Source organism: Balearica regulorum, chromosome 7 (genome assembly GCF_011004875.1).
Source record: "Balearica regulorum gibbericeps isolate bBalReg1 chromosome 7, bBalReg1.pri, whole genome shotgun sequence".
Taxonomy (NCBI): domain Eukaryota; kingdom Metazoa; phylum Chordata; class Aves; order Gruiformes; family Gruidae; genus Balearica; species Balearica regulorum.
The window spans coordinates 27,391,316-27,404,314 of NC_046190.1; the positions used below are offsets into that span (position 1 = coordinate 27,391,316).

The 12,999-nt window shown below is 42.2% G+C and overlaps 1 protein-coding gene across 12 annotated transcripts in view; it reads left to right on the top strand.

Annotated features, from left to right (window-relative positions):
• Window positions 1-12,999, top strand: part of ZMIZ1 (zinc finger MIZ-type containing 1) — a 361,022-nt gene that overhangs the window by 295,687 nt on the left and 52,336 nt on the right. For all 12 annotated transcript variants that reach the window (XM_075758629.1, XM_075758632.1, XM_075758631.1 and 9 more), the window contains one exon: window positions 11,407-11,551. In XM_075758629.1, coding sequence (XP_075614744.1) covers window positions 11,407-11,551 — 145 coding nt within the window. The remainder of the gene's footprint in view (window positions 1-11,406; window positions 11,552-12,999) is intronic.

Consider the following 12,999-nt stretch of genomic DNA (forward strand, 5'->3'; position numbering starts at 1 on the left):
AGTCACAAATAACCCTTCCCTTCTTCCCCATTTCTTTTTTTATTTTCCAACAGAGAAAAGAAAGGTATTGAAAAATCCGTGTGGGCTGTGATTTCTACTGGCTTCTTCCCTGGGTGCACGTAAAAAGCAATTAGCCATGCTCATTTTTTTACCTCTCCCCTATTCCATAGATAACCTATTTCTACCTATGTAAAACCATAAACATTCCCCTGAAGACAAGGAAACAGCAATTTCTAATCTGTCTAAAACAAATGTTCATACTTAGGTTTTTAAATAAAACAGTCTCATGTTCAAAACCGCTGTGTGCTTGTAGCTCAGCTAATTGAACTGAGGCATGTACGCGTGCTCTGGAGCTGTGTCTTCGGGTACCGCCTGTGCAGAGAAACAGCTGGCTGATTTCCGCCTCTGCAGAGTGCCGTAGCCTTGGTGCTGGGGCCAGATTCTGAGCCACAGCAGGGAATTCATCTAGCTGGAGGAAAAACACAAAACAAAATCAAATAAATGTCTGAGGAAAAAAAAACCAAAACAAACCCAAAACAAACAAGAAGGATCAGATTCCCGGTCAGGTTCACAGGGTGGTCATGCAAAGAGATGCTTCAGTGCATCGGGGAGTGTGCAAGCCACAGCAGGGCATGGGCACAGACAGCAGAAGATAGGGCTACCTGAAGGCAGTATTGTTGCTGAACGCTTTGTGTCGTGAAAATACAATCAAAATAATCTGATGATCACCGTAGGGTTATTTAAATGTTTCTTATTTTATGCCAACTTGAGTTTTCTATGTGGCCCTGATTGTAACAGAGCATAGATCATTTGCTAGTTTTGCTTTTTTGGTAATAAATAAAATAAACATAGTGAATGTTGTGTCTTAAAGGGTATCAGAATGCCTTAACAAGAGCATCAATGGCTCACAAAGTCTGTTCCTTTAATTCAACCATGTTTGAGGTGAGAAATGTCCGTTAGCCCAACGGACACATCTAGGAGAAACAAACTTTCAGGGTACAGAAGCCCTTCTCTTGCTCAAATTAGTTACCAAGTTCCCAGTGCAGCTTGGGAACAATTATTTGGCATTTAACTTTGGTATGTTAATTGAATGTTAATTAATTAGGCAGTTCTCAAGGAAAGGTGATTGGTACCAGAGGAACAAAGCAGGTTGCTACTAAAGGGAATATGACAGGGTTTGTGGGGTTGGTGGGACACAGAGGGAAAAGAGAAGAAATTGCTTTGTTAGAAAACAAATGCATTAACTGGGGGGCGAGACGGGAAACATCGCTGCCTTGAAATTGCAGTGCATGCACACATCTGTCTGCTCTCTATTGTTCAAACAGAAATAACTAAGTTAAAAACTCGTGTGGGCTGGGTTTCTCTTTGCTGATGTCTTTAACTGTGTTCACATTCAGCACATAGAGATTATTTTATACGTAGTTGTAGTTTTCTTTCAGAATAAAAAACGAGGTACAAGTATAGGGTCAGAGTGCTTTCAGCTTAGTTCTGTTCAAGTACAAAGTTTGTATAATGCGAAAAATGGTCCTGTAACCCCCAACTTGTAAAACTAACATTTTTTTTCCTTCCACGCTTAAAGAGAAGTTGGCAAAGGTTGTATTACACTAATCATACAAAAATAAAAAAATTCTGAGGACACCTGATAAAACATTCTTGTCCCATAAAAACTTAAAATAATGTGAAATTAAAGCAAAGAGCGAGACTGCAGCACCAAGAAGCAAAAGTTCCTAAAATAGCTTTTGGTCCTCAGAAGTTCTGGCTGCACAATGTTAACTTTGGAAACACGTTTCTGCTATAAATTTTGGTTGTGTGGGTTTTGTAATATTTTTTTCCCTCCTTGAAAGCCTCTCCAGATGTTTTACAGTTGTTGTTTGAAAATGTTCCATGGCAGGCACTGAGACTGCGGGCACAGAGCAGTAAACCCTTGATGTGGTGGTTGTGGTTTTTCCTTGCAAAGAGAGGAAGGTGTATGATCCTCTCTGTTCTGGGACTCCTTCTGTCACAAATGGTGTGACCTTCAGCACATCACCTGCTCTCTGTTTCTTTAATCTGTAAAACTTAGCCAGCAAGCCGTGCAGCTGGATGGCCACTTCAGCAGTCTCTGCAGGAACTCTGCACTCTCTGAGATGCTGAGTATTTTTTTACATTTCTTTTCTTTTTGGAATAATTACAAATACAAGCCAGATTTAAATATTTTTCCAGTGCAGGCTGTTTGATTGAAATCCTGTGTTCACAATCATAGAAACATCTGATTATAAAAGACTTGAAAAAGTCATCTATGCCATGTGCCCTTGCCTGAAGTATCCCTAATGCCGTTCTTGGCAGATGTTTATCTGACCTTTCCTCTCAACTTACCCCTTAGGGTATTTAGAAGCATTAGGATGCTCCTAATACCTAACCTGTGTCTTTTCTGTCTCTTTGTACTGTGGGTATAATAATGCTTTGTTACTCAGTAAATCAGAATACTGCTCTCAATCTTCCCTCTTAAAAAAAAAAACAAAAACAAAAAACCCAAGACCCCAAACAAACACCAACAAAAACCAAACACTAAAAATCCTTCTCCATGCAATCTTTTCTTGCAGGTTATATTGATAATCTTTTTCCTAGTCATTCTGATGACTTTTCTCTCCCTTCTGTGGCTGTACATAGTGGTGGGGTAGTAGAGAGAAAGGAGAACTGTGCAGACTTGGCTTCCACTCGTGCAGCCGAGGAAGCTGTCTGAGTTTGCTGCGGTAGCACGGCACGGCTCAGCCTTTGCACAGCTACTGCTTTCAGCTCCGCTTCCAAGAATTCTTGCCTTCGGCGATGGTTCTCACCCTGTTGTTAAGAAGGTGCACAGTGTCGTACTTTGTACTTGTCCCTGTTGGATGCAGTTTCAGGCCATTTCTCCAGATTTCAAGATGATTTGGACACCAAATTTCTGCAGTGAACTGATGCTTTTTTCCAGCTTGTGCCATCTGTAAATTGACCCAAAAGATCTTCTAGCCTTTTATTCATCTGAGTCATGGATATCCATAAATGAAGCATTCAGTAATTTCCAACCCAGAATGAACTCCCGCAAAAACCCATCTGATAATACTTGTTTCTATTACTGACTGTTGGTTTAATAGTTCGGTAAGCCTGAGTTTCCAGCCATTTTGTGTTGTGTTCAGCTAGACCTTATTTCCCTTGTTTATTTGTAAGAATGTCACGTAAAGCAGCACTGAAGCCTCACTAAAATCAAACTAATCTATGCTCAAGGTCTGTTGTCTGCTCGTGTAAAGAAAGTACAGAAGTGTGGCGTGATTTGTTCCTGGCAAATCCGTTGTGGTTGTTACTCATTTTTTACTTTTCTTTTGGTCCTTTTGAGTAGTTTGGGTTATTTTTCCCCGGTAGGAAACTGGACCTCCAATTTTGCAATTACTCCTTTTCCTTTTTTGAAGATAGCCTCTAGATTTTTCCCTTTTCCAGACTTTTGTTATCGTACTGATTATGCATGGATTCCCTGTGTTCGAACTCTGGTTAAATGCCTCTGGTATTTTTTTCCTAGCACTTTTAGATGTTAATGGTAGCATTTGCTCAGGAGTTGTTTACACTAGTAATAGGAGGGCTCAGGGTGGATTAAGTGAAGCCGAGCCTCTCACCTACAGATCACTGATTTGGATCTAGCCAAAGATGGGTTAAAGTGAGTCACTTCCATTTTTCAGATGCCTGTGTTATGTGTGAAATCTGTTGATGACTAGAACTGGCATTACAAAATAAAAGCGTACAGCAGTAATGAAAGACACTGTTGTTTGAAATCTAAGCAGTGAAACCAACAATTGGATGAGTAAGAAAACAAGCAGTCTAACGCTATTGGAGTGCATTTCCTTTGGAAAGCCGTATCCAGGGTTCACTTGCTGGTGGCCTTTCACCACCTTTGTCTTCTCTTTATAATGGGGCATGTTTTCAGATGTAGCAACATGGGTACAGCTAAGCCTAAATGAGATGCTTACGTATTTTATCTGGATCTGTGCAGAGTGTTTTGTGCTTGCCAAATCGAGCCATTGTTGCTATGTTTTGTAATGTATTACTTCAAAGTTAATGTAGTGAATCTGGTAAGAAGCTCTGCCAAGTTTTGGCAAGTGTAGAAGGAAATTGGGGAATCCCGGTTCCACTGAAGTCATGGGATAAGGATAGCAGTATTTAAATCTGTCTCCAGCACGTACTATTCCAATTGGCAAGAGCTTTTGGGGAAGCCTATATAGATGTGTCTTCAGAGGTATTTGTGAAGAGCTGAAGATGATATGCCAAGGCAAGCTGGACCCATATTCAAGACCAGACTTGTACATGGTGTCGCTCTCATGCAGCAGCCTTGAAAGCACATGCTAGATAACTCTCAGGTTTGCAGTAAGGGTTTTATTGAATAAAACCTTTGTTAATCAATTTGATGTTACATTCAGTTTAATTAGGCATTCCCTGCGTTACCCTGTTTTGCTACAAACCTGCACGGTGTTTGGTTTTTTTTAATGATAATATATAACTCAGTTATAGATCCTACCAGGGCAAAACTGGGCATTTCTGCAGGACACAGCTGTGGCTATAGTAGTGGAGGCAGTATTGGTGATAAAGGTCCTTACTTGGATATTAGTGGTAGAAACACACATCATGTCCTGTTTCACAACATTGAACTGTGGCTGTTGACTTTGTGTTGCTGTTGTGATGAGCGGGGCAGTTCATGCCTCCCAAAGCAGGGTTTGAGCCAGCTGCCGCCTTTGCTCTGCTGGGGAATTCAGTTCCACGCAGTTTGCTCTGCAGTCGCTGGGACAGGCACTTTTTAAACCTGTGTGCATTTGGAAGTGGTACCAAAAATATAACATGCACTCCTTGCTACTAGTGGAGCAGGTTTGTGTTGGTACTTTTAACTTCAGATAAAATCAGTCAGTTTAATCCAACTTGTTTACTTGAACTGTTTAAGCTAACATCACTGATTTTGCCTGATGGAGGACAGCAAGCACAGTCTTTAGCTGCTCCAAAAAAGCAGCCATCTGGGGTGTAAGCCTCCCAGGATGAGGTGGGAGCAAGCACTGGCTCTGTGCTGTGGCCCCCTCGTGCCGAGTGGGCATCTGCTGGCAGCCAGAGAGGTGGGCCTGGGGGGAAGGGTGGGCTCCCTGGGAGCCGCTGCGAGTCCATCTTGAGCAGCCAGACTGCTGAGAAATGACTACTCCTGCTTGGTAATTGGCATTATACGTACTCCTTTTGTGCTCTGGGCATTGAGGCAGATACAGAACGGAAGCTTCTGTAACAGCAGGGGTAGTAGGTCTCATCTGTTGCAGGGTTAGAACATGGAGCAGTATCTTGAAAGAACTGAAGAGGAGGGGCAAACGCACATACTTGGAATTTCTCCTAATGTATAGTTACATCCTATACACACATACTTGGAATCTCTCCTAATGTATAGTTACATCCTATTTCCTTTGTGGCCTTACTTTCCTACCCTAACTGACTGTCCAACAGGTTAGCTAGCCATTGCCAGACTCTGCTGGAGTGCATGAGGAGAAGAGCTGCAGGAAAATCAATCTTTGAAGTAGTTTGGGATGACCAGTTTCTCCTTCTCTCTCCTTTTCCAAGCTCTTTAAAAGCAAAATGGCTTTTAAAACATGAGGAAAACATCTGATTTACTGTTTCCCAAGATTGTGGACAAAGATTCCATCCTTTAATGCAACTGAAATTATTTTTCTAATGCTACAGCACATTGAGCATTAGGTAATTAACATTTTTAATATATTGTTCCAAACAGTGTAAAGTCTCCTTTTTTCTGTGTAAAAAGAATAATGTTCTTAAATAACCAAGACAATAGCTATTTCCACTCCTCTCCCTTTTTTCTCTTTGCTGCCTCCCTTCCCACCCCACCAAATTATCTCACTGGATAATGTATAAAACTTGTATTTAGATTGCAGTCTATACAGAAGAGGATAGAAAGCCCTCAGCAGCTCTATATTCCACTTATCTGGAATTCTCCATGTAAAAAAAATAGAATTTGTTTCTAAGAGCAATATAAACTTAATGCATATGATCTGTGAAAAAATGCTGTATTTTCTTACTTATACTGTAAATACGTTTTCAGCCAAATGCGTTTTCTTCCGAGACACAAAACCAAACTAGCGAGACGGTGCTGAACAGATAGTTCTCCAAATCAAACTCCTCCTTTTTCCCTAATATTTTCATTGCAGTGAGTAAGAAATACAGGTCTGCCAGTCTGCCTATTGAACTATCTACTGCAGCCTAACTGCAGCAAGGAAGCGGTAATCCTATTGTGTTCCTCCAGCAGTCTCCCGGGAAGCAGAAGGCATTGAAATTACTGAGCTGTTGTCCTATCGCCTCCTCACCTGTCTTTGTGGCTGTAAATATAGTGTCTGCCTGTAAATAACAGTTTGCTGCACCTTTAAGCACGTTCCCTAACAAGAGGCGACGATTTACTGAGGTGATAAGCTGTAACTAATACTAGGGTATCATAATAGCTAAATAGATTAGCACCGTGCTTCTCTGTATTTTGCTTTCTAGGGAGCCCACTGGCTCATTCACTTGGAGATGCTTACTACAGCACTTTGCACCAGGGCAGGGTAAATCAGTCACTTACAGGATTGCAGCTATCGGTGCTGGTGTGGATGCAGCTAATGCAATGCATTAGTGTCTATGGGGTAGCATTGATCGCTTCTCCTGTTTTCCTTCCCCTTTCTGTTCCCTGGCCCAAAAGGGATTGTAATGGGCTGTACCAATGTTCGATGCCATGGCTATAAAGTATCCTTTGAGCTGCGTCATCAGCATCCATCACGTAATTGTTGCAAGAATGCTGGCATCGTTTGTCATGAAGAAGAAAGAAGCGGCATGGGCAGCCTGGGCGTGATCCGTCGCTTCCCCCAGCTCGAGCTCCTTGATTTTCCTAACTGAAGGGCCTGGCGCTTCCAAAGTGATTGTGATGCTGCTGTGCTGGGCCATGGGCGCGCGCAGCTCCGAGAAGGTGCCACGGAGCGGGCAGCGGAGGCCTTTGTTTCTGTACTGCCTGGCAGGTTTTCGGCACAAAAGGGCCCTCACAGGAAAGGAGCAGTACCAGGGGATGTGGCCGGTCCTAATAATTGTGTCGCAAATCTTGTGATATTTGACATGTTCTTAAAAGACCTGGCTCCTAGAGGCAGGGGATTAAATAACAATTGCTTCCTTTCTCTTTCAAGCAAGGCTTAGCTCTGTGGTTGCAGAGAAATGCTTGAAATGTGACTTGGGCTGAAGGGGGGGGAATCAATCTTTGCCTTCCAGCCCTCTTCCCTCTCCTTGTCCTCAGGATCCCAGTGTGGATACATTGCAATGTCTTATGATTTTTTCAATGAAAGTGTTTAAAACTATTGGAGGCATCCAGAAGGACATAAAGTGTGGCCAACTCTGGGTGTGTGGGAGTATTTATGAGTATTTTAAGGAGAGGTCGGTCACATTCTGTGCTGAGACGCACATTCTTGCAGCGTCTGGTCCTCTTCACAGAAAGGAGAAACAAAAATGGGACTGGGTAACAGCACGCTGAATATTTCTGAACGTTTTTTTTTCCCTCGCTTCCTTAGGGAAACCCCTTGGGCTACTTATAATTGAAATTTCTCTTATTTTTAAATCTTTCTGTTTTTCTCTATTTCAGAAATGCAAAAGCCAAGGCTGCTCATTTCTGTGTTTGTTTTTTAACGCAGTCGTCGTTAGCAAATCAGTATTGATTTATTCCTATGAAAATACATCAATGCTTAAAGTAAAACACAATTCCATTAAGAATGATACAGGTTTTGCAAATGGAGAAAAGTAGGTCAAATATTGCACCAATCATCCCAGAGTGTGTCCCTTTAAGCCAAATAAATGTGTGAATACGCTTAAACTGTCAGCATGGCGTTTGATCGCCATTATTATGCATCTTTTGGCATGGGCTGGCAGAGCCCTCTGTGACTGAACAGGGGTGAAACTGTCAATTCTGGTGTGTTAACCAGGTTGTATTTTACACCTGGGCTGTGTACGGGGGCATGAAGGGGTGCGTGTTTAAGGAATTTACCTTTCCCTCTATTGCAACAGTTGACTTCAACTTAAGCAGGAAAGCCACATCATTATATGCAAGGGACATTGTAGCAATGCAGCACAGGAACACGATTTAAATCTGATCATTAAACTGCCGCAGCAAGAGGCTGCGAGAGACGGTGTGGATGGTCCATCTGCAAAATCTGTGCTCCTGTTGTACAAGGAGGAGGGGCGGAGGGGGGGGAGAAAAAGCAGCTGCTTGGCTGTGCTATGAGAGGGAGAGACTGACTGTTGGCACCATCTGTAGCTGTCCTTTGTGCTTGCTGCTTTATCTGTTCATTATAGTGTGATACTGAATTTCTCGTGCTTTGAGTGTAAATGAGTTGAGATGTGCCTAATACTGTCAGCATAAAAAGCAGTAACTAAGTACACTAAAGATGAATAGTGTAATCTGTAAATTCATTTTGAGTTTGTTTCATCTAGCTTGAATAGCCCAGGAAGTGATGTTCACCAGAAGCCAGCTGTACCAGATGTGTGTGTGTGGGGGGTATATATTCATCTTCGCAAGCAGAGAGCAGAGCAGTGGAGGCGGATGGGGCAGGAGAGAAGGGAGGCTGCCCCAGCATTTCCAGTGGAGGAGAGCAGTAGACTCCTTTGGAGGGTTCTTGCTCCTGCTGAGCAGGGTAGAGGGGGACTGGTACTCCTAAGGTGGCTACAAACAGCTCTGTTTTCATTCTGTGCACAAACACCAACGCAGGGAAGAGAGCAATTATTATACATGGTACACGAGTCAAAAAGTCCCGGGGGAGGAAAGGTTCAACCTCTATGTAATGAGTGCTGTGATAGGGATGAGTAAATTTGCTACGTTTTACACCTGCAGTCTCTTAGTCTCTAAAAACATGAGTCGTCTCTAGATAACTTGTAGCATGAAACCAGCCAGCTTATCTTGAGGACCTCTTTGTTCTTTGACAGTTTACATTTCACCTTTATAAATGTGTGTATTGGCTATTGGTAATAACAATAGCTCATTAAGATCTTTTCTTATCTTCACCTCACCAAAGCAATGCTATCTCATTGCCGGGAGTTACTTGGCTTTTTTTCCAAGCAGATTTGGGTTTTGTTTGCAGATTCATGCCCTCAGACTCATCGGGTTGATGCTTTTTATCTTATTTGTCAAGTGTATATAGGTGTGCAGAAGAGCAGCTCCCTCCTCCCATCAAAGCCTCGTTTAAGATGGACGATTTCCATTTGACACTGTAGTAATTACACTGTGGAAGTGCTCAGCATCCACTATTACTCTGCCACGGCCGTGTTTAGCGTTCAGCAGAACACTTTGTTCGTGTTTCTCGGAGTACAAGTGGCCGTGGTGCGCGGGAAGAAACCCTGCGAGGCAGGGATTTGTGTCTCCAGGCGGCTGGAAAAGGGGGAGGGGAGCCTTTGTCACTGGCACATTAGTAATGATATGCCAGGGATAAAAGGTGAGTATAATTTGATCAAATGCTTGTTGACAGATTCCTTGGCTAATAGAGAAGCAGCTTAGACTGACACTCGTTGCTGGAACATTTCACAGAGCTCGGGGGAATGCTTTCTGTAGGCTGCATGTGAGGCTGACAATTTCCGAGTGCCCATATTTAGTTACATAAAGAAGCGGTGTCCCCTTTTTGTCACAGCAGAGCTCTAAAATGCCTCCCTAAACACCACTCTTGACCTTCTGCTTGATAAATGCCATGAAATTACTACCTCTCCTTTGTCCAAATGTGATTAATTCACAGGAATGGCCTGGACTTTAAGTATTTTTCTTGTGTGGCCATTAAACTTGAGAAATTCCCATTGTTTTTTTGTACTGAAAAATCATATTTGTGTGTGTTCTTGGTAGAGCAGGTTCCTTTTTTCCCCCCTACAATGACTTTACAATTAGTCTCTTTGGAATTTGTTCTAAGTATGTACCTGTGAGTAGCTGCTGGAAAAAGAAGGTGGTGTACCCTGAAATGGTAGTTTGCTACTGCTTATGATTATATTATTTGGTGAAAAGACAACCATTAGAAAAATAAGAAATGAAAATAAAAACCTTAATTTTAGAGAATTCTACACTTGTCTCTTTTAAACCAGCAAACCTAAAATTACTTGTAGAGCTCTCCTACTCTAAACCGCTGTGGCAGCTTGGGTTTTGAGTAGTATTCTGGTTCTCACCTACTTGTGCAATCTGTTGATTTGTGTTCAGTTCGTAACACCTCAGGAAAGCACTTAGTTAAAAATTAAATACAAAGCATTTTCTTGTTCTGAGGGTTTTGTAAAGTATACTTTAAAGAAGGAAAAACCCCAAGCACTTCCACTTGAGAACGTTTCTTCAACTGCAGAATTTTGCAATTAGTCTGCACTTTGTTCCGGTGAAACTCTTCACTGTGTCATACCTTGGTGACTTTTTACTGGAGCCACTTCTGATGCTGGAATTAAACAGACAGCATTGAGGCTCAGTCAGGTGTTGCTGGAGGCTTCAGTGGGGTGTCTTGGCTGAGTGCACTCACGGGAGCCAGAGTTTGCCTGCAGCTGCTTTCTGGGGCTCTGCTTTCTGCAACAGGGTTGCTGTAACAGGGACTGGTCTTTTCTGAGTGTGGGTGCGAAAGGGAGAGGCCATGTCTTCAGAGATAATGGCCCCTTTCATGTCTTCAGAGGGAATTGCAAGCTCTTCGTCCCTCTAGGAAATCTCTGCATCTTCATAGTTCAGAAGCATGATTTTCCTGTAAGCACAGAATTACCCTCATTGACCAGAAGATTAAGCACATAATGGAAATACACATTTAGGGGTTGTGTGGGGTCAAATACAGTTTTAAGTGCCTAACTTTGTATCCATATGTCAGCGTGGCCATATTCTGTTGATCTATTCAAGACTGGTAGCTGATAGCGGTTTTGGAAATGAATTCCTGCACGTGGGTTTCTCTTCATGCCTCTCCAATTCATCTTTTGCACAAAATAGCTGAACAGAAAAAAGATCTTGTTGTTCTTTGCTCCCCTCTGTGAATGATGTCTTCTGTATGTTTTTGTTACGTTTCTATTAGTGTGAAATGAATTCTTCTGCGTCTTTTTTCACTCACAACAGCTATCCCATGTCCTTGTGCCTCATCTGTTCTTCATCTCTGTGCCGCTCAGCTCAGACAAGTTCTCTCGTGCCTCCTGGGCTGTGCAGAATGTTTGTAACTTGTGTAAAAACATTATAATGATAGTGTAGGGCAATTACAGACTCAATTTGATAGGATAATAATGTGAGTGGTGGTTCGTGGACAAGCTTTTCACTCCTGGGGTTTGTCTGTTCAGATTGTGACTCCCCGTTACAGTAGCTTGCATCTGCACTCGGCTGTGCCGGCTCTTCAGTTGTGCGCTTAATGTCATTTTGTTCTGTTTGCGCAGCGCTGCTTTCGTCGTGGTGTGAGGAGCTGGGACGGCTCTTGCTGCTTCGCCACCAGAAAAGCCGGCAGAACGATCCTCCGGGGAAGCTACCCATGCAACCCCCCATGAACTCTATGAGCTCCATGAAACCCACCCTCTCTCATAGGTGAGTCTCAGCCCAGTCCGTAGCAGTGGCAGTCTGTACGGATGTAGCACATGACAAATGTTAATTGAATGCTTGTTACCATTGACGGAGGTAGCTACACTGTTTCATGCGCTGAACAGCACTACCCACAACAAGGGATCTGTAATTACAGCAAGTACTAAATAAACTCAAGTTTTGTCTTTGCTGTTGCATTGTGCATAGTGAAGTGATGCTTCCATCTTCAAATCTGTGCTCAGATCAAGTGGACTTGCTTTCAAGCTTCAAGTTGTGCCCTAGAGAGAAACTTCTACAACTTGCCTCTCACCAGACATTTTCCTACTGTTTATTTAAATACAACTGGTTGTTCTTGAGGCTGAAAATATTTCAGTGATGTTCTGTTTTGTAAGCATTGTTGGAAATGTATTGTACAGAAGTAATTGTATAGTGGGCATAGCCATAGAATGGGAGAATGCTATACACCACCTTCTATCAGTTGAGGATCACAAAGCATTGATGTTAATTTAGAGAAAATGTGAGCATTAAAGGACACTAGAAGAAGCTGAAGATGTGAAGCCTTTGATTACCAAATTACATGGAGGAGCAGTATTTGTATTTTTTGTCTGCAGAGCCTGGGTCGTGGCAAAAGCTGAAGAATAAGTGTAGACAGGGTTAAACATTCATTTCATGCTTTGTGTTTCTGGGATTTTTTTCAAGGCTTTCTTTCCCTCAGCATCACATAAAAGAAATCACAAATAGTATAAATTGTTTTTAGTGTAGGGCACTTCGGTTAGTAAAGGATTATAAGAGTGCGGATGAGACTAAATTCCTTGTACCTAGATTCTGTGGTAGCATAAGTAACTTGAACTTTTGTGTTAGAATGGAGCTTAGGGACATCTTTGTGCCAGTGCATTTACATGCGTGAATTTGTCTGGAAGCAACTTTTGGTTTGGGGTTGGTTTTTTCCCTTATTTTTGTTGTAGTTATGGAAAAACCATGCAAATGCTATACCTTTTATTATAGCCCTTGAGAATAAAGTCCCTTTTTGTAGTATAACTAATATAATATCACTGACTTTTCAGAGTACCTGGATTGCCTCTTTTTTTCAGTTGCTTATGAAATGATCGATTATAAACACACTTAAAAAAAAACAACCCAGAAAACCTTCTGTTCTAAAATAACTTATTTTTACACTGAGAGAAGCTTTGCAGAAGCCAAGGTGAAATTAGTGGCCAGTTTGCAGAGAAAGTGTGGCACAGTGTATACCCTTTCTTACATGTATTTTTGTAGTTTTTAGATGCCCAATTGTCATCCGACCTTTTGGCCTCTGTTCCCCTAGAGTCTGTAAAGTAAGGATGGAAGCACTGTTCTATCTGACAGGGGCTGTGTGCTACGTTACTAGATAAGATAGGCACAACTCTCTTCTTTCATGGCAATTTTCCAGTGAAACGCTGTCATGTGTCAGAAAGTAA